Source organism: Neovison vison, chromosome 6 (assembly GCF_020171115.1).
Source record: "Neovison vison isolate M4711 chromosome 6, ASM_NN_V1, whole genome shotgun sequence".
In the NCBI taxonomy this organism is placed as follows: Eukaryota; Metazoa; Chordata; class Mammalia; order Carnivora; family Mustelidae; genus Neogale; species Neogale vison.
In genome coordinates this window covers 70,096,326-70,118,624 of record NC_058096.1, presented here as the reverse complement: position 1 = coordinate 70,118,624, position 22,299 = coordinate 70,096,326, and the positions used below count along the sequence as shown (strand labels likewise).

At 37.0% G+C, this 22,299-nt stretch overlaps 1 protein-coding gene across 2 annotated transcripts in view; it reads left to right on the top strand.

The window, feature by feature from the left end:
- The window catches only part of SLC9A9 (solute carrier family 9 member A9), a 686,028-nt gene that overhangs the window by 306,980 nt on the left and 356,749 nt on the right, over window positions 1-22,299 (top strand). For both annotated transcript variants that reach the window (XM_044251554.1, XM_044251552.1), the window contains one exon: window positions 2,602-2,707. In XM_044251554.1, coding sequence (XP_044107489.1) covers window positions 2,602-2,707 — 106 coding nt within the window. The remainder of the gene's footprint in view (window positions 1-2,601; window positions 2,708-22,299) is intronic.

The following is a 22,299-nucleotide window of genomic DNA, read 5'->3' as shown; positions in this document are numbered from 1 at the left end:
CTCTGTCTGCCTGTGCTCGCTCTCTCTCTCTCTCTGACAAATAAATAAATAAAATCTTAAAAAAAAAAAAAAAAAAAGAAAAAACAGCACCCCCCCAAGATGAAGCCTCTTTGTTTTGATGAGATACAAGGTCTTGACTCTATCCAAGAAGGAGAGAGATTACTTAGCAGAGATAATTGCTACCTTCCCCTCCTACCACTACCTGCAAAGACTAAGGGTTGTAGCAAATGTGAACACCTACCCACTACTAGAGAGTACATCTCTGCCATTTTGCCTATCATAATTAAGGACTTATTCAGCTAGAATAATAAAGTTTATTCTATCCCTGGCAAAAGGGGATCTAGCTAATTGTTATGCCAATTCATAACATTTTATTTCTGGTGTCTCTTCTATCCCAAAGCTGGTTTTTTGAGTTCAATATTCCTTCCTCCAGGATAATTTTCAGTAAGTAAAAATCTGTCTACAGAAATTCATGATGAATGTGGTTTCTAGCTGACTTGTTCTTGCTTAGGGTCAGGTTTGGCAAATATACCACATGTGTTTCCCTTGCTTCTTTTTCTCCATTCACCCCTTAACTATAAATGTCCCTAAGAATTTCTTATGAACCCTCTTCTTTGTCAATACACTTTGCCCAGGTGCTTAGCTATTCTTTTAGCTTTATGTTTCATCTATATGTTTATAACCCCCAAATTCTGTCTTCTGCCTTAACTCTGTATAGTTTCAGCCATTTGTTTCCAGCTTTCTTATTGAAATTTCCATTTGAAATTCAACCTTTTTAAGTCAACATGTCCCAAACCAAAGTTACTGGATTCCCCTGTCCACAAACTAATTTCTCTTATGCAGCCCCATCCACTAATTGTCTAGCATTGAAACCCGGAGTCACTCCTTGCTACCTTTCAAACACCAAGACTCATCAATTCTCCGTCCCAAGTATCTTAGACATACAGTCTCTCTTGCTATGTCCTCTCTTGACATTACCTTTTATATATTCACTCATTAAATGCTTGCTATATTGTAGCACTGTCCTAAGGGCTAGTGACACACAAGGGAGATAAAAATCAATGAATAAGTGAAGTACAAACCACTGTGGCCATTGACCTATCAGAACCCAGGATGGTGGATGTGCTGGGTGAAGCAGGATGTACAGGAGTTTGTGAGTCTGACTCTAGGATTCTTTCTATCTCAGTACAGCTCATTTATTGGGAGAACATTTGGGAAAGCCTCTAGCCACATGTCTATTCTGCCCTCTGCCCTGCTGCCTGGGCTTTATTTCCAAAACTAAAATCAGATTGTCTCTCTTCTGATTAAAATCCTTTCCTGGCTCCCCACTGCAGCAGAACAAGTACCAAACTTCTTGATTCTACTTACAAAACCTTCCAACTCAGCTTTTGTTCCCCATAGCACTATTCTTTTATACAACATAGTTACTAACCTCACAGTCCATGAAAAAGGAAAGAACAGAAATGAAAATGCCCACTCTGCCTTCAAAATTTACCATCAGTATCATTCCCAATCATCCTCTTTACCCCTTTGGCAATCAACTCAATGGATCATTTTCCTAATGATTGCTTTTCACACTTTGCATAACTGTTTCAAGTATCAAGACACTGAATGGTTTTGATGAACATAGATAATCAGTGTGTGATTATTTACTGTCCTAATATATGCTCCAAGGCACCACAGAATATGTGTGCATAGAGTAGCCATGCAGCAGGCTGCCAGAAACAAGTTCTCTGGTCCTGTTCTTAAAAACACAGGGCTCATCTTTATAGATGAGTATAATCTTTAAGAGGGAAGGAGAGCCAGATACTGGCCACCTCTCCCTTCACAGGAGTAGGCCATGTAACAACATTCATTCATTAATGCATTTATTCACTCTGTCATCCATGCATCAAACACTGAGCATTTGCCAAGTACCCTGTGTTGCAAAGATGTGCCCTGTCCCCAGGGAGCTCGGTGTCTTCTGTGATAAGTTTTGTGATTTGATTCAAATATGGGGACTAAAAAGGAGTGAGCCAGATTTCTGCTGAGGAATTGGGGTCCTGGGAGACACTTAGAGAGGTTTTTAAAAATTGAAGAATGGGGTTTGGGGAGAACAAGAATTCGTATGTGTGAGTATGTGTGTGCGCATTTAAGGAATGGGGAGAATGGTAGTTCATGGATGGGAAAGAAACTGCTGCTCTGAGAAAGTGAATCAAAATGCAAAGCTAATTTTAAAACTACATGATTTCAGTGATTTGGGGGAAATTATGGCAAGTTCAGTGTGACTTGAGACAGGCAGCAGTGGGTGAGCAGGGGATACAGGGGCAGATGCTGGAAGGTAAGCAGGGTGCAGATTATAGAATACTTGGAGTGTGGAGCGCAAACTTTCTCTGTAAGCAGTGGGAAGCCCAGAGAAGTCTCTAAGCATCAGATTTCTTTCTTTCTTTTTTTTTTGTTTTTTTTTTTTTTGTTTTTTTAATGAAGGTCCAATGTGGATACCAAGGATGGATTTGAGAACATGAGCATTTAATGAATCCTTTCTAGAGGTGACCATAACCACGGACAAATCCATGGCTGTGTTTTAGCTAACTTTGCATGTTTGGGTGTGTTTCCTCCTAGTGACAGTGCTGGCCATTTTCCATGAACTGCACGTTGACCCTGACCTGTACACACTCCTGTTCGGGGAGAGCGTATTGAATGATGCAGTGGCCATTGTCCTCACATAGTAAGTACCAGAACTTGGCCTCTGTTTTTTTGACCATGTGAAATATGCTTCCAGTTGGTGATAATTCCTGGTGGCTTTAAAGTATCTTTTCTCTTATGTCACAGAGATGTGGCAATTTCTCATTTTTAAGCAACTGCTACCACAGAAAATCTCTAATATTGGGTATAATTCATTAGGTACCTAATTTTTAACATTTTAATGAGTTTCATGTTTCCAACCTATTACAAGATACTACCCAGGGGGTAACTTCTTTTCCTCAGGTGCATATATTTAGCTAATTCAATTAGAGTTCCTAAAACAAACATATGAGCTGCCCTCATTTCAAATCATTATCATTTAATTTTTTCCTTTATACAAACCATTTTCCAATAATGGACTACTGCTAACCATTGTATTTATAGTAAGTTTGACAAATTGGAGACAGAAACCGAGAGTCAGACTACTCTTTATTTCTCAGTACAGATGTAATGTGTTATCAGAACACACACATCTTTAAATCCTCATGTGATATGTGAAACTAATGGAACTTCGACTAAATGCTAATGTAATTTTCCCTCGATCCTGGAAGAATTTTCTTTTTGAGATGGGAAGTAGTGCTCTTTCCTCACCTCCCCTTTAGACACTTGCCATTTATATTTAATAAATGCCACTTTGGTGGCTTTCAGTATGTCAGAGGTCTCTTCTTGGTTTTAGATTAAGACCAACATTTTGGGCAACTGTCAAATACCCCAAAGGAAAATAGCTATCTGACAATTAAATGTGACTATAGGACTCAATTCAGGGTGTTAATCACTTCAAATGCATTTGAAAATGTATTATGAAGTAACAAAAGATGTTTAAAAGCCTAATCTCAGAGTAGGAAACAACAGAACAGCACTACTCTTCTTCTGCCAACTCACATTTCTTAAGGCTGCCCACCAAAGTTGCCAGTGAATTCAGCAACTTTTAAGCAAGGTCTTCAAATAAACTTGTATTTCACCTGGCCCTGAGAGGAGGCTTTCCTGTATTAAAGGAAAATATTGGTGAGTGGAAACTGAGAGCAAAAGGTATGGCAGATTCACAAATGCTAACGGATGCTTTTAAAGAAAACACCAAGAACGATTAATTAGGACATCAGGAATCTCTGTCCAAGAAATAGGAGTATTAAAGGAACATTTGGAGTAAAAGTTGTTTAAATCTGCTGAGTCTCCTTTTTTTTTTTTTTTTTTTTTTGCCTCCTGGGCTGCCAAGTTGTAAAAGGCCAAACAAAACGAAACCACTAAAGCACAAGTGAGCTTGGGAAAGAGTCACACAGCTACAACCAGGGGAGAGTTTGGCCTTTCCACTTTCAGCACCATCATTCATAGTAGTTTCCCACTAAAAATAGACTCCAATGATGAAGGTTGATGCTGTTGTGTATAGATCTCAGGGGCATTTGAAACAGTCTATTTATTATCTATTCAGGTCAATACATGATTATTATGGCAGTGCCTTTTCTCTCACCTACTCATATATTGCATGACTTAAGAAGTGTTTCCCACCGTGGCAGGATCTCTTCCTTACTAGGGACAAGACACTTGTCATTCTAGCCAAAATCTTATGTTTTCTAAATTTGGCAATTGAGGTATCATAGAGTGACCCCAAAGAGTTCCACCTTTAAAGTAAAAGGAAAACTAAATTAGAAATAGTTGGCATGGAAACTTCCACACATTCAAACTCTAGGCCCTTTCTTCTACCTGGTGCCTCTGGACCCCACTGGACTCTTCCTGAGCTCTACTGAGAGTGTGTACCTGCACCATCCTGGATCTGCACTATCTGTTCTCCAGCGCCATCTGTGGCTGGCCACAGCCTCCACCCTGTGCAGTTTTCCACGATGTTGTACTCTTCACTTTGCTCACTTGCTTATGTGCTTTTCAAACTTAGTTTCCAGCATACGTGCCAATCTTTTTATACACCGATTTACATACACACATATTCCCTCTCCTTTTTATGCACCGTCACCAGACTCTTTCATCCAACTACCTTCTTGCTTCCTTAGAAAAGCCCTATTTAAAAGTTTCTCATGACTTTCAGATCAGAAGTTCAAATGTTTGTCTCTTCACTTTCCTCTTCCTTCATGTGAAACTGTGCATAGCACCCAGACACAACTCTCTGCCTTGTAACTCATGCTTTACCTGCACAGAGTTTACTCCTCCTCAGCTTGTTTTTGCCTAATCAGGTCTTTCACCACCTCAGTCTCCGTCTGGAACCATTAGCCCACATGTTAAGTCCCTAATCCAGCCCTGCATGAACCTCTATCAATTCCCTTCCAGCATAGCAGGGCAATCTTGGGATTACACTTGTATTTGCCTTTTCTTTTTTTTTTTAAGATAGTAACTTTTTGAACACAGAGTCTGTATGATTACAATGCATATTAAAAGAAAAAATGAGGGGTGCCTGGGGCGCTCAGTTGGTTAAGCATCTGACTCTTGGTTTTGGCTCAGGTCATGTGATGTCATGGTTCAAGGATGGAGTCTGACATTAGACTGTGTTCCCAGTGGGGAGTCTGCCTGTGGATTGTCTCCCTCTGCCCCTCCCCCAACTCATGCACATGCTCATGCAGGCACATGCATGCTCTCCTTCTCTCTCCCTAAAATAAATAAATACATCTTCTAAAAAAAAGAACAAATGAAATCCCTTTTGTGTTTTCCTCTTCTTAGTTCTATCTTTGTATAGTTTTAACTTTAAGCATAGTGATAAAGCTCTTCTTGTATCATGGAAAAGAAAAGTTATGCACTTTGATATGAGATCAAGTTTAATGAAGAAATCAGATCATCAACTGCTATGGCCCTTGGTACTACCTCCAGAGCTCCTTTGGGATGGCCACACAATGTCATTTACATTCCCATCTCCCATCATTAAATATTCCTGTTTAATATTTCAGTTTTAGTATTTTTTAAATTTTAATTGTTATTATTGTGACAATACTGTGTTTTAGCATTTCATTCAATGAATGAATTTAGCCACATTTTAGATTAAGTCAACTTTTCTGTGCTAGTCTAAGAAGCCAATGGGAAACTATGATACTTTTTTTAGGTTAAATGTGCTCTGAGTTTCAGACAACTAACATATAATCGAATTTGATGACCACAATTCTTATATATGACAGCAGGCGGTAGATGGTATCCCTATGGCCTAAAATGATCCAGAATTGTTCACTTTAAAATGAAAGTAACTTTATTTAACAAAAAAATTGAAATAAGCTTGTCTTTCTCTGACCCATACTGTCATTTTAAGTATGTAGGGAATGCCATGCCCAAACATGTAGAATATATATTGGTTCATAAACGAATGAATTCCACATGATGGCTTTGCATTTCTAAAGACTGTTAAATAGGCTATGAAGGAAGGAAAAAGACATATTGAAGAGGTCTTGAAGGACATGTGTTTTTGAATCTTCAACAAAGACATTACTTTCAGAGGCAATATGGTGGAGTACGAAGAGTCCTAGATTTAAGTCAAAAGAGCTGGTGTCAGGATTGCTGTGGATTAACTGTGCAGTTATTACAGTTGACAGAAAACCAACACAAACTGTTGTAAGCAAAAAGGGAATTTGTGTTGGCTAATGTGACTGAATAACAGGAGTAGAAATGGCAGCAAAGGACTCACTGAAATGAGCAGGAACTCTTTTTTTCCTCAGCTTCTTCAGGGTTAGCTCCCCTACCTGGTCCCAAGCTGGCTGCCAACATCTCTGAGGGCTGTACCTTCCTTCAGGAGAATGAAGCAAGCATCTTTGTTCCATTATTCCCAGTCCAAATCTTAGTCCACCTTACAGATTATGATGCCATTCCACACCCACTGTGGCCAGGGGAATGATATGCATTCATTAGCTCAGGTCTAAGCCACATGCTTCATGGGTTTAAGAATGTACTTATTTTCAAATAATAATAATAATAATGTACTCATTTTCACTTGGAAGCATATAAACTAATCCTGGGGAGAGGTGAGATATTGCGCAGAGTGATATTGCCACAAAAAAGAAGGGGATGTGGGACAGAAACAAAACACAACCAAACCTAGAAGACCACAGCAGTGACTGTACATGGTTATAAACTCTCTGTACTTATTTCTTTACCTGTGAAATGTAAGAACAGTTGTTCTATATACATTACAAAATTATTCTGAGCAATAAATAAAGCAATATAGTTGGACTCTATAATCTTTAAAATCAATGTGATCTATGCTATATAAGGATGCCTATAATTTATATAACCATTTATATCAATATCTTTCATTCTACTTACAAAGATCTCTTTGCCTTCCTTAAAATGACTAAGGATAGACCTGCTTCTAGTGAAGCATTCTTTTATAAATATGGCATTTTATGATCCAAGGAATATAGAGAATAACCATTTTCACATGTGATTTCCCCCATTAAGAATGAAGCACTTAGTTAAGGCATACTGTCTAAAGTTGATAAATCAAGAAATGGAGGTTGAAATATATTACTTAAAGTTATAAAGTCACTCACAACCAAAATTGATAATACTCCTGGGAGTGAATTAGAAGAGGGGAGAGAGAAAGGAAGGGATAAGTTAACTCAAATGTCACATCGCTCATAATAATAAATCAATATATACTATGTGGATTTGATAAATTAAGAAAGGGAGGTATATCCATATTATTTGGTCATAGGACAGTCATCAGAAGAACAAAAAACATAAATAGTTAAAGGAGATTCTTTTGCTTTGTAGAACTCTGATTTATACAAAGGGGGGAAATGTAATATACTCTTTATTTTGTATCTTCTTATACTGTTTGAATGTTTGCATTTGTAGTATCTATTTGTATCTATTTAAAGTGTTCTTTAGGTGATTAAGATATCATAAGCAGAAACTAGAAAAGAAAAGCCAATTTATTTAATGGCAACAGAGTCCCGCAATCCTACCAAGCCAGAGTCACTACAAACAAATGATGAAGAATAAACCAATGAAAGCAGTTTCAACACACATGTTGATAAGTTGATGGTCTTTATAATGTACATGATGAATTGTTAATCACCTTAATATACCAAATGAACTAGTTATGTTACTTTATGTGAATTACTTAACGTCCCTGTGTCTAGACGTCTTGTTTATAAAAGAGGGCTGGTAAAAGCACTCACCTCATTAGGCGAGATTGAACATAAAACACCTAGGATAGGGCCTGACACATAATACTCAATAAGAATTAGATATTAGCTGCTGATATTACTGCCATTATCAGAGACCAATAAGGAAAAAGTAAACATGGTAGAAAAATGGGCAAAGGAAATAAGCAGGTAATGAACAGAGGAAATATAAATGACCAGTAATACTGCTAGATAAGATCAGCTTCACTATTGACGAAATAAAACAAATTATTTTTTGATAAGCAAATCTTCAAATCTCCAGAAGTCAGAAGTCATGAAAGAACAGGCATACTTCAGGTAAATTGGAATTTGAGGAAGTGAGAACCCCTCTACATGCTGGTGAAAGAGAAAACCAAGGGAACTTTTACAAAGGCAATTGGCATTACTTGTTAAGAATTATTAGAGTATGTTAATCCTCTGATCCACCTATTTCATTTTTAGAAATTTATCCTAAGAAGTAACTAAGGGCTTATGTAACTTTCTCCATGGAGATGAATGCATTGATTTGCACAAGAAATAGTACATAAGTTACTAGTTGGTTGAATAAATTATAACACATTAATATCATGTAATCCTTATGCAGTCATTTGAAAAATGACATACAAAAATGTATTCATGTGAAAAGATATTCACATTTTTAAGGAAAGTAAGAAATTTTAAAATGTTATATACAGTAAGACCTATTTTGGTTAAAAAATCACAGCCAAGGGGCACCTGGGTGGCTCAGTGGGTTAAAGCCTCTGCCTTCGGCTCAGGTCATGATCCCAGTGTCCTGGGATCGAGCCCCGCATTGGGCTCTCTGCTCGGCGGGTGGCCTGCTTCCTCCTCTCTCTCTGCCTGCCTCTCTGCCTACTTGTGATCTCTGTCAAATAAAAAAATAAAATCTTTAAAAAAAAAAAAACACAGCCAAATTTGTGTCTGTCTGTGAGCATATATATAATTATAACGTATTATAAATAAAATTTATATATAAATTTAAAGAGGTAGGATCATAGGTGATTTTCATTTTCTTCCTTTGGCATATATATATATATATATATATATATATTGGAAATAATTAAGCTACTTATGATCCAGTCTGGTCCAAAGAATCCCCCATAAACATACTTAAAAATAGGCAATCTTCACTTAAATACAGATTCTAGGGCACCTGGGTCACTCAGTCAGGTAAGCATCCAACTCTTGATTTCAGCTCAGGTCATGATCTCACGCACTCAGTGGGGAGTCTGCTTCAAGATTCTTTCTCTGTACCCCTCTCCCCTCACCTAAAATAAATAAGTAAACCTTTAAAAGAAATAAAATAAATACAGATTCTATAAAGGTTTAAGTCTAAAATTTTTTCTACCCATGAAAGAGCAGAAAGAGGTTGTTGAGTGTTCTCAGCCATTTATCTGCAAAACAGAAATATTGCCAATATTGTACTGAATGATCTACTTGTGAAATAATTCCACAATGTACAAATGCCTCCAGATTTTCTTAGAGATAAAAGAAAAACCCCATTAAACAGCTGGCTCTTGGATGACAATAAATACACACTAGGTGCCTTTGTTCCCTTATAAGCAAATGCTTCTAAGGAAATTCAATGTAGATCATCAAAAAGTAGGGAGAAATAGAGCACTAATTTTCTTTTTTTAAATAAGAGTGTTATGCTGCTTAGAGGTTCTTACTGGAAAATGTCATTTAAAGTGTGATACTGGTGAATGCTTGGCACTTAGAGTGACTGACATTTTGAAAGACCACACTTTTTATATCCCATGCATCTTAAGCAAAATTTAACATGGAAGTTAATGGGAAGGCTGTGAAACTCAAAGAACCATGTGACTAAGGAGAATCGAGACATCTATCATGCACCCATTCAATAAAAATGTTCTGAGCATCTGTATGTACCAGACATTATGCTGAGCATCGATGATATAGATGGATAGGTACAGTCACTTGTCCTTGCCTTCAACAGCCCCTCACTAAAATAGGCAAACAGTAGCTTGTAACTATTTAATTTAATATGTGCACAAACCTTGCTCTAAAAATCACCCCAGAAAGTAGTTATGTAGGGTTGGTATATAAACATATATCACTAAAGAAATTCATTATTTCTCTTGGTACCATCTTCTCTAGATTGCAGGCTCCTTGAAGGCAAGTTCTATCTTTCTCCATCCCCCACAACACACAGTTAATTATTTGGAAGATTCTTAAATAATTAATTAAGGAGCAAGTAAGTATACCTTTTCAGATGAAGGTAGAGCCATTTTACTAATCCTCTCATTAAAATCTACTCCAGAGGATGGATGTTTAACATTCTATATACGGCTTCTTCTGAATATTTGAAAAGCTCGTTAGCTACCTTCATTAACTCAACATCCTCTCCCATTTGACCCGTAGTTGTAAACACAGAGGTGATAAAAAGGTGTCTCCTTTTGATGAGAATAAACCAAAACTGTTATCACAGCCAGAAAGTATATTTCTCACGAATCTGCTTAACTTAAAAACAAGTTTCTTATATCTTGACACATCTTTCTGAAGGTAATTCACTTTGATATTTGCCTTGGAAACTGATCATCAGCATGAAACACATTTATTTTGATGCCTGTCTAGATACTGCTGTGATATATAATTAAAAAAAAAAAAAAGTTAAGGCCTTTTTGCCTAAGAACTCCTTGTTCTGGCAGTCAATTCCATGCTGACTTCATTTTTTGGACACCAGGTGGCATCACCTAGCAGGAATGGGCGGGCATCCTGGCATCCTGAAGAAGTGGCTAGGAGGCAGAGCTCAGCTGACCTCCAGCTTTAAGTCTGAAAGCCAGTGCTTGCTACCGTACACACACCTGCTTGCTCCTGTGGCTGTTTCTTTTTTTCTTATTCCTGATCCTTGGTTCCTGTTTCCTGGCTATGACTCTGGCATCTTTCTACACTAGCTCTCCTGTTCAGATTACTGGGAAGTGACCTTGGTTTATCCTGTGACTCTCTCTTCCTTGTCTCTCGGATTAGATACAATGTTCACTCACTGCTTCTCCAGAAATCAGCCTCATGACTTAGAACTTCCTTCACTTAGTGTCAAGCCATGCATGACAAATTGATCTACCAAAAATAAAGAAATAGAAGAAATCCATATTGCTGCTTTCTTATCTTAATTCCATTGTACTTTAATTCATTGGTGTATTAGTCGGATGTAAGTGACAGAAATCCAATTCAAATTAGCTTAGGCAAAAAGAATTCATTGGCCTCTTCAGCAGGGGCTGGATTAAGTCTGGGCAAGCCAGGTTTCAGGGATTCAAGCATGTTTATTTTTTCTTTTCTATTTTCTATTTTTTCCTTTTTCTTTCTTGGTTCTGAATTCCTCTTAGTGCTAGCCTCACTCTTTCCTAGTATAAATACATGACTTATTCTAACAAACAGAAGAGGGTGGCCAAAGTAACATTTCATACTCCCAATATTTGCATGTCAAACACAGAGAAGGATTCGGATTGGCCCTGCTTATATCAGAAGATCACCCCAAGGCCAATCACATTGTATTTCAAGAGAATTAATGATGATTGGCCAGATCTGAATCATTTCCCCATCCTTGTGGCCAGTGGCATGGAATCTATAATTAGAAGAAAGTGACTGGAGGGCAGGTATAATGGGCATCCCAGAACAGTAACTATGGTATTTCATGATAATAAAATATTCAGAACATGGTGGATTAGAATAAAGCAGATAGGCCATATGCCTTATAAACTGAAAGAAATGCTTTGTTTGAAAAGGCAAAAAATTCTTTTCTAAATGTAGAGTTGATTTTTAAGAAAAGAAAAGGAAATTCCCAAGTGTGGGAAACAAGAGAGAAATCACCTCCTGTGGAAAGTTACCACTGTCAGTGGCCATAGGATTTTGTGTAGGATATAGACCCAGAGGTTTTGGAGTTGGAGTCTTAATTCCATGTGGAAGTGATGGAAGTCAAATCTTTTTGAATAAAACCTGGGGTCCAAAGTGCTCCCTCAGTCACATGGACTCTGTTCACCAGCCTTAAGGAATCATGAGGAAACTTGCCATCTAAGTGGAATTTGAATCACAATCCCTTATCTTGCAGTTGTGACAGAGGAAATAGAAGCCAATAAATTAATACAAAAATTTTCAGTACTATTGAAATGACTGCCCCAGTCTCATTTCTCTTTTCTTACTTCCAAATATGCTAAACTGCTTTGAGCTGAGACTTTCTTAAGCCAGGGACATGGAAGTCCCACAGGGCGGGGGAAAAACAACAACAACACAATATTTCCTGAAAATAAGCTCATGGTAAGAGTCTGCAGGCCACAAAGGGGAAAAAAATCCACCATGAAGAAAGGCCAGGAAATAAACAAAAAAGTAAATCAGAAGAACAAGAACCTTACAGGACTAACAAAAGTTTCAAAAATCTGAGAACAATTAAAAAATGAGCATATTAAAAATCATGGAAGAAATCAGAGAAAGACAATTATCATATGATCTCTCTGATATAAGAAATTTGAGAGGCAGGGTTGGGGGTTTGGAGGTCAGGGGAGGAAAAAATGAAACAAGATGGGATCAGGAGGGAAACAAGCCATAAGAGACTCTTAATCTCACAAAACAAACTGAGAGTTGCTGGGGAGTAGGTGGGTAGGGATAGTGTGGTTGGGTTATGGACGTTGGGCCTCGAAGGTGTGTGCTATGGTGAGTGCTGTGAAATGTGTAAGCCTTATGATTCACAGACCTGTATCCCTGGGGCTAGTAACACACTATATGTTAATAAAAATAATTTTAAAAATAAAAAAATGACTGAAGAGATAAATGGAGAAGCGAGGAAAATATGAAAGAATAACATAATAAGAAACAAAAACTTTTCAGAAAGAAAAATGTGGATATTGGCTTTAAAAACGGAATGACAAAATGTCATATTAAATCCCACTAGTGGGGTCACCAGGATGGCTCAGTGGGTTAAGCCTCTGCCTTTGGCTCAGGTCATGATCCCGGGATTCTGGGATCGAGCCCTGCATTGGGCTCTCTGCTCAGCAGGGAGCCTCTTTCCTCCCCTCACTCTCTGCCTGCCTCTCTGCCTACTTGTGATCTCTGCCTGTCAAATAAATAAATAAAATCTTTTAAAAAAATAAAAAAATAAAAATAAAAATAAATCCAGCTGGTGACCCAGAAGATAAAGTTGGTCAATGACCCAGAAGGCAGTACAGATTTAAAAATATAAAAAGTTGGCTAAGAGACACGGAGAATAGCATGAAACTTTTCAGAATATCACAATAAGAATTTTAAAAGGAGACACTAGAGAGAATTAATTTGTGACAATATTTAATGAGATAATGGATTATAATTTTTCAGAATTGAAGAAAGGAAAACATCACATTATATCCAGAGTTGGATAAATTAAACCTAATTCACACGCAGATATGTTGCAGTGAAACATGAGATCATCAAAGACAAAATGGAAATTTTAAAAGCAAACAGAGAGGAAAGATGGATTAGTTACAGTAGAAAACCATTTAGATGGCGTCAGTTTTCTCATTAGTGGTAACAGTAACCAGAGGACGTGGAACAGTTAAGTACAAATTATAAAGGGAAAATAAACAAAAACCTAAATTCAAAATTCAACTGAAATATCATTCAAGGGAAAGAAAGAAATAAAGATATGTTCAGGTAAACAGAATTTACCACTCAAGGATAATCAGTGATAGAAATAGGAAACTGAACTCAGAAAGAAGTAGGAGACAATGAGTAGTAATCTAAAAAAATGAAGCAATCAAATTTAATAAGGAATGACTGTGATGATAACTATCATGATTACTAACAGAGAGGGGTAAAATAAGGTGAACCAAGCACTCTATTATCCTCTACAATATTCAAAGACAGTGGACACTAAATGATGGGGGAGGGAAAGATGATGTTATGTAGAGAAAATGGAGATGACAAGACCTGTTTATTAATGTAATCCAATTTTCACTCAAGTACCTGTGTTCTTCAGAATGTTTCTCAAAATGGTACAAAAGAGTCTGGCAATAGATTTTAATTTGGATTAGAAATGTTAAAATCAATTCATAGGTAGTATGAAATTCTAGATAGTCTTCAATAATTTCAAACTGTGCAAAGGATTCCTATATTTTAGGAAGCTGGTAAATTATCTGCCTTAGAGTTCTTCCATTTTTCTTTAAGATTCTAAGCTCTCACCTTAGTAGAGTAGTGTTTCCGGTTATGGAACTCATCATATTCTCTCTTGAGGCTGTCTTTCATCTTTCCCATTGTCTTCCCAGTTTTTCTTACTCTCTATTCTGCTTACCTCATGTTCTCTTATTGTCAGATTTATGGTCTACACTAGGGTGCCATCTGTTCAGTTCTCTCCAGTTCCTTGAAAGCAGTTACCTCCACGGGTAGACAACAGGGGACATTTTCTACCATACAAGTTGTTGATATACTGTAAGATGTAGATGTCTTAAAAATTGTCCTTTATGTACATAAGTAACTCTGAACTGATATTCAAGGCAACAAACCAGTTTTGAGAGAAAGTTTCTGTCTTCTGCTATGTTCTGTCATTAAGTCATAAGTAGCTCTTTAATCATTTTAGCCTCTGCTTGAAATTTAACTTTCTACATTGAAAGGTTTGGTGATGTTCTCTAGCCTGAGCCCAGGATGACCAGCCATGTAGTAAGAAAATGACTTGTACTAAGCAAAGCGCATCTGAGGCAGAAGTGGACACCAGATTGCTGACATAATAAACACCAAGAAATGACTGACCCAAGGACCGGAATATAGATGCTGGACCAGCTCATTTTCTTTCCATGGTCAAGCTACTTAGGAAACAGAATCATGATTGGCTTCTACTTTATTAATTCATCATGGAGAAATACTCTCACTAGAATCTCAAGTACCCCAAATATGATATGATAAAAGCAGTCCTTCCTATAGGCAAACCTGCATATAAAGGCAAAGATTATCTAGAGGGTTGTATGGGGAACATGGGGACAGGTGACTAATAGACTGATGAATCAGATGTTTATCTGCATCCTTCACAAAAACGGTATCTTTTTTTCTGATGGACCTTTAAATTTTGAAATGCATGGAAACTACCCCCAAATCCATACCAACGTTTAGGATAACTTAAAACTACTCATAGTTTGTTAGGATAACTAAAATTTGCTCTCTCCCCTTTACATAAAGCTGGAATGGTCACTTGCAGTGTTTGATTCTGTGATTCTTCTAGATTCTCCCATGACTAATCAATCCTTCTTCTGACTGATACACTGTACTTTTGTCACCATACATGAATACCATTCGTCTCTATCCTAATGCCCTTTAATATATGGTGGGGGGATTGATAGTGATTTCCTCTTCTTCTCTATATTGTGACCAGTGGCATACATTCCCAGGACAGTGGCCTAGTGACAGGGAACAGATCATAACTAGATATCAGGCCCATCTGTAAGAAGCCATCTATAAGAAGAACCAATAATGACTTTAGCCTCCTGGGAGGGTAGATTTCAAGGTTGTTAAACTGGCTTCTATTAATAACATGATCTAAAACACTACACATTAAACTTTTGGGGAGGGGGTCATAAACGTCCTTTAGTGTCTGAAGAAACCTATGGCTCCCACCTAAGGGGCTAGAGCGAAGTGCATCAAAACACAAAGATGAAACTTCATCGTTTCAGGAGCTCTGAGTTAAGATTTTTTTGTCCTAAAGCATTATTTTCTCTCCAACGTGTTTAAGCCTCACTTTATTCTGAACAATTGAGATAATGTCTTTTATTTCAGGTGACCAACTCTGAATTTTTTTCCTAAAATTTTTTTTTTCTAGGGAACAAGGGGCCAAATCAATATGAAAATATAATTTTGGTCTAAATTAAAAGTACTCTCTTGGCCTGAAGAATATAATCTGTTTATATTACTCGGGCTCCATAATGAATTTACATGGCAGGCTTATTGCAAGTTTTATGTGGGCTCTGCCTTACTGGGGCATGTAATGCTTAGGGAATCTGATTAAAACTTTGGGAAGGAGCAGCTGTTCAACTATAGATGGTGAACTCGGGGCCCATTTTTCAGAGCCTGACTGCAAGGTCTGACACCCTCACCAGCTATTGGATGATATATGAACTGTCTTTGAATGCCCAGCTCCTGTGTTAATAGCTTTAAAATATCGGTTGTTTATGAGAAAGAAGTTGGGAGCTCTTATCAATTTTCCTGACCCAGAGGTCCTCAAATACATCATTTTTTTTTTCATTGCCAGAATGACAGGCAGTGCTGAAGGGAAAAGGAAAAAAAAAATTTCACCATTTAGTTTATTCTTCATTGGTTAACAGTAAGAGTTTCTCATTTCAAAAGATAGTGGAATATGTGCCAGTGAAATTAAACACATAAAAGCCAGACTACATACTTTCTGGCATCATTCTGTAGTGTCAGAATCATAAGGGAGTTAAATCTGATTTTTCTAAAGATGCTTATTATTTCAAATTGGACATATGGAAGTCAAATGCTGAAGCCTGTGCCAAATGGCTTACTACCAGAATGGCAATTAAATGGTCAAATTCGATTTAAAGTTTAACCCTAATATGTTCAGAAATTTATCTTTTTTTAATTTTTAACCCCAACTTCTTCTGCCCATCTTCAGCTGCCTACTTTGTCTTTATGGACATCAGAATATCTTCTAAGTGAATGAGTTTTTAATTATGTGACTGTTGACCATTTAGATTTTTAGGCATTATCTATTGTTCTTATAGCAGTCTACTTCTACCTTTTCATTAGCATGTTTATAAGAAAAAGTTATGAAGAGTAGAAAAATATATACATGTATGCATTCAATTTTGTTTTTATTAGTAACTCTGGTAAGTGTTTTCGTGGAAACATTTTTAATCTAGAACATACCTCATGTGTGAATAGTGTTACTTTTCCGTGAAGAAGTGAAGACTGGTCTGGAAGGCTAGATGATGACTCTGTCATTTACTACCTTTATACCATTGAACAAGTCAGTCACCTTCTTCAAGTCTGCTTTCTGATTTCATGAAGAAAGTAGCTTTAGTGTATGTATCTGTCCTAATTTTTAAAAATATAAATCTGATGGGGTGCCTGGCTGGCTCTTTGACTCGGGTCATGATCCCAGGCTTCTGGGATCAAGCCCCTCATCAGGCTCCCTGGTCAGTGGGAGCCTGCTTCTCCCTCTCCACCGCTTGTGCTCTCTCTTGCATGTGCACTCCCTTTCTCTCTCTTAAATAAAATCTTTTAAAAAATTTAAAAGTGAAAAAAAATATATAAATCTGTTGGGATTTTAGAAGTGAGATTGTACTGAAAACATAAATAATAAAAGCGAGTAAGACCAATGTTGTGGGGCACCTGGGTGGCTCAGTCCTTAAGCATCTGCCTTGGGCGCAGGTTATGATCCCAGAGTCCTGGGATCAAGTATCTCACCAGGCCCCTGCTCAGCAGGGAGCCTGCTTCTGCCTCTCCCCCAGCTCATGCTTTCGCCCACGCTCTCTATCTCAAATCAATAAATAAATAAAATCTTAAAAAAAGAAAAAAGACCAATGTTGTGAGGAACAAAATTATAGAAAACCCAAACCTAAAACATGTTAATTATTTACTAAGATGGATACAAAAGACTATTTATATCCATAAAACATGGATGAGTCGAAACAAAAAGTGAAACCATAGAAATTGAAAATATGAAAGTCAAAACAAAATTTTCAATAGGAAAAGTGATAGGATATGATGCGCTGATATGATTGTTTACTTAAAAATATAAGAGACTTGGGGAACCTGGACTGCTCGATGCATTTAGCATCTGACGTTTGGTTTTGACTGAGGTCCTGATCTCATGACTCACGGGATCGAGCCCCATGCTGCAGACTCCGTGCTCAGTAGGAGTCTGCTTGAATATTCTCTCCCTCTGTCCCTTCCCTCCCTTTTCTCTCTCTCTCTCTCTTTCAAATGAACAAATATATCTTTAAGAAAAATTAAAGAGACCCAAATGGAAAAATACTGGAGAGCTCAGAAATTTGGCTGGACAGAAAATCAACACACAAAAATCAAGAACTTTCCTGGACTTCAGCAACAAGTGATGATAAAATGTAATGGGAAAATTATTTTGTTTACTTTAGCATTTTAAAATCTAAAAGCATTAGAATAGCCCTAAATAACAGACTTGTGAGATATCTGAGAAGACTAATCATAACTTTAGTAAAGGATAAAAAAGACCACCTCAATAAATGAGGGAACCTGCTATGAAATAGGATGGGAAGATTCAATATTGGTAAGTGGTCAGCTTTCCCCCCAAGTAATCTATACCTTCAGTATAATCTCCCTCCTAAAATCCCAACAGATATTTTTAGGATATTTCTAAAGTTCACATGGAGCTTCTGCTTAAGACAGCAGGATAAATTATTTTACTATCCTCCCTCAAAATGAGTTAAAATTATGAAAAACATAGAAAAATAGAAACTTTTTATAGCCCATGAAATGGAAATAGCCACAGTTCCAAACCATAAACTATGAAGGATTTAAGCATGAAGTATTGCTGTCAATAATGTGAAATCTTGAACAAGAAATGGAAATATGCCAAGCCAACTTGGTTTCCCTCAGACCAGACAGCAGATCACTTACTGAAAGGACCAGCCAATATTCCGTTGTTTAGAGAACAGATAAAATCAGGTAAGCGGGCCAAGGGAGAAATGGGGGAAATAGTCTGACCTTTCAAAATGAAAGATGAGTAGAAATCATGCTGACCCACATTCTAGTTTTCTAGCTAGGACACTGCAGAGCTGATCTGTGCTGGCGGTGAGGGTGGGGGCAGCAATTTCCAAATCAAAACATAATTCATCTGCAATTTATGGTTCTTCTCTCTATGCCGCCTCAATTCGAATGCCATGGACTGCAAAAAAGATGCATTCCCAGCAGAAAGGAAACACATTTGGTGACAGATGCTTAAGACAAATAACTTGTGGCAGTTTTAAAACATGGCCTCCAAATTCTTTGACATTCCTCTCATAGAGAGATGAAGTCTCTACAGGAGGCAGAGGAAGCCATGCTGTGCCAGTTTCCAAGCCTAGGCCTTAAGAAATCAGCAACTTCCTCTTCCTGTCCCTTGGGACACTCCCTCTTGGAACCCAGCCACCTTGCTGTGGGATGGTTAAGCTGGTCTGTGGAGACTACTAACTGGGGAGGGAATGATAACCAGCAAGGCTCCCCAGACAGTTGGGTGATCGTTCCATCCTTGAAGCTGACCCTCAATCCCATCCCAGCTGTCCCAGCTGATACCAGGTGCCACAGAAACGAGCTGAACCTACAGAGCTCTGCCCAATTTGCAGATATTTGAGCAAAATTTGAGCAAAATAACTGACTATTCACTTAAACCACTAAGTTTTGGGGTGATGTTCTACAACAATAGATAATCAGAACAGATTACTTCAGTCAGCCTCAGCTTATTCAACTTTATTTCATCCCTTAACTTGCATCTCTGTATTATTCTTTGATAAATAATCAGTCTTTTTTAAAGATGAGTAATCATCAAAAAGGAGGGAAGGGAATATGTTCATCAGAACTGCAAAATATATATTTTTTTAAATTTAAGTCAAAGAAGAGCCCATAACTCCCAAACAAATTTACCAAAGAACTACAGAAAAGTTTAGACAAAGGAATTCTCCATTATCATGAAGGCCAATATAGATTCTATCTATCTAAATCTATCTATAATTCAGGATTTCAAAGGAGAGATAAAATAATCAAGAGAGATTAAAAGTCTGCTGGCAGAGCTCAGGAGAAAGACTGAAGAGATTAAAATCACTAAAGATATAAGACACTTTACAAGCAACAAAAATAGAATGAACTCTGAAAACACTGTCAGACATGAAAAACAGACTTTAAATAACACAAAACAAAGTAGAAAAGAACAAAAATGTACTAGTGATTATAAAGAATATGATAGAAATGGATAGCAGACATTTGGGTGTTTTTGAAGAAAACACGTGGAAAATACTTTAAAACCTAAAACAATAGTTCCCTGAAATGATCTAATGTGTGGATTGAAAGGCTTAAAGAAGTCACTGGATGTCTAAAAAACTTCATTTGGAATCATCAACACCAAGAGATAATCTGGCAGACTTAATGAATTTCAAGTTTAAAGAAAGAATTATGGGGGCATCTAGGCAGAAAATCCAAGTCACTTACAAGAGTAGAAGTAATCAGGTTGGCCTTGGACTTGGCCATGGTGACATTCAATTTCAGAAGATGGAAAAGCAGCGCATTTTCATTTATGAGGGAAATAATGTGAAGCCAAGCCAAATTGTCCTTCCAATATAAAGGCAACAGACTGGATGTTTTAATAACAAGGGGGGCAATGGGAGAAAAAGTTAAATGCCTAATTCACATCATTCCTCAAAAGAAACTTTACATGGGTTTCAGAGCTAAATGTTGAGAAAAAATTATATTAGGAGTTATTTCTATAATTTTGGAATGTTAATGGTCTTCCTAAATAAAATTCAAAATTTAAAAATAATAAAGTAAAAAATTAACCAATATACACAGAATTTTAAAAGGTAACTAATGGCAGAAATAGAATACAAATGACAGACTAGAAGAAAAAAATTACAACATTTTTTACAATTAGCATTTCAAATACATAAAGAACTACAAGTCAATGTAAAAAAATACAATAGAAAATTGGATGAAAGTATGAATAAATAATTTGTAGATCTCTCTGTATGTGTGTGTATACATATGTATACATAATATATGTATACATATAGAGAATATTTATAGTCAAGTAAAATTATGTTTATTTACAAACAAGAAAATGCAAATTAAAATGAGACATTTTTCATCCATCCAATTAGCAAGATTTAAAGTTTATTCATGTTTAGATCAGTGCTGGCAAGAATGAAGAAAATCGAGCATTCTCACACACTTTTTGTCCCTATCACCCAAAATTTCAAATGCACCCAGTAAAACTACTTCTAGTGATATACCTCAGTAAATATTTGCTTATGCAGATAAAGATACCTATACAGATACACAGAATATCAGTGGAATGGCAACAAAAATGTTAACAGCCAAAATATCTATTGATAGGGAAGAGATTAAATGCATTGTACTAGATATAAACTAGGGGAAACTTTGGAGCCTTTAAAAAGTTGATGACAGGGATGCCTGGGTGCTCAGTTGGTTAAGCAGCTGCCTTTGGCTCAGGTCATGATCCCAGCGTCCTGGGTTCGAGTCCCGCATCGGGCTCCTTGCTCCGCAGGGAGCCTGCTTCTCCCTCTGACTCTGCCTGCCACTCTGTCTGCCTGTGCTCACACTCGCTCTCTCTCTCTCTGACAAATAAATAAATAAATAAAATCTTTAAGAAAAGTTGATGACACAGAAAAATCTCTAAGACATTTTAAGTTACAAAATAATCTTTCTGAAAAATAGATATTGTAAACTGGCATTTATGTAAAAAGTAACATTTGGATATAAATGCATATAAATGTGAGGGAATGTCCTTTACCTTTTATTCTATACACTTTTGCATTGCCTTAATCTTTAATGCAGTTAATATATTTTTGTTTTATTTCTGTAATAAAAATGATTTAAGTAATAAATTCCTTCTTAATGGAAATACAAGTATCTCTTCTGCTTACCTATAGAGGTTTTAAGTTGTGTCTGCTGTTATATTCTGGCCTTCTATTGTTGGTAGGTCTCCACTTAATGAATGAATGGATAGATAACGCAGTGAGGATCCAATGGGAAGATGCTTGTAAAAGGCACATATAAGCACAGGTATCTGTGTCACAGGAAAACCTGATTTTAAATTATGAGAGTGGGCTTTAGGAATGTGTGTGTCTCTGATGCCAGAGTAATTGATTGAAAATTGAAATCTTTGTCCAACCAACCAGCTGCTTGACTGATCATTTAGAGACTTGGTTGGCTATTTCAGAACAGAATAGGCCCAACTAGACCTGATAAAGCCCTAATACCTCTGGTCACAGTTGTGTCCAGGTTTGTGGAAAACTTGTACCAGGTTCCCAAACCATGGGGACAAGTTATCAGACCAGCTAAATACAAGATATATATTACCTAATATGTAGATTTCCGAAATACAAATGAAATTTTCCTCTACCTTCAAACTAAAATTCCCAATTTGCCATTTTGATTATTTTTTATTGGAAGTTCCAAATTCCTAATCATGTAATAATTTTCAAGAGGTGTTAAATTTCAGTACCATATATTTGACTTGGGAAAATACATTTACAAGAATTATAAGTTATTACTATTGGTGGGGTGGGAGCAGGAGAGTTCTAACTATTTTGGGGGCAGGCAGGTACTGTAAATTTGTGATAGACCAGTATGTAACACAGGAAGAAATGGTGGGACCAGGGGCTAAGTGGAGGGTACATGCCTAAAGTACTTCAGGTTCAAATTTAATTTTAAACAGTGTGATGGCCAAATATAACTGAAGGCAGCTGGTTTGAGACTCCAGGTTTAATTACCATAAACCAACTATTCCATT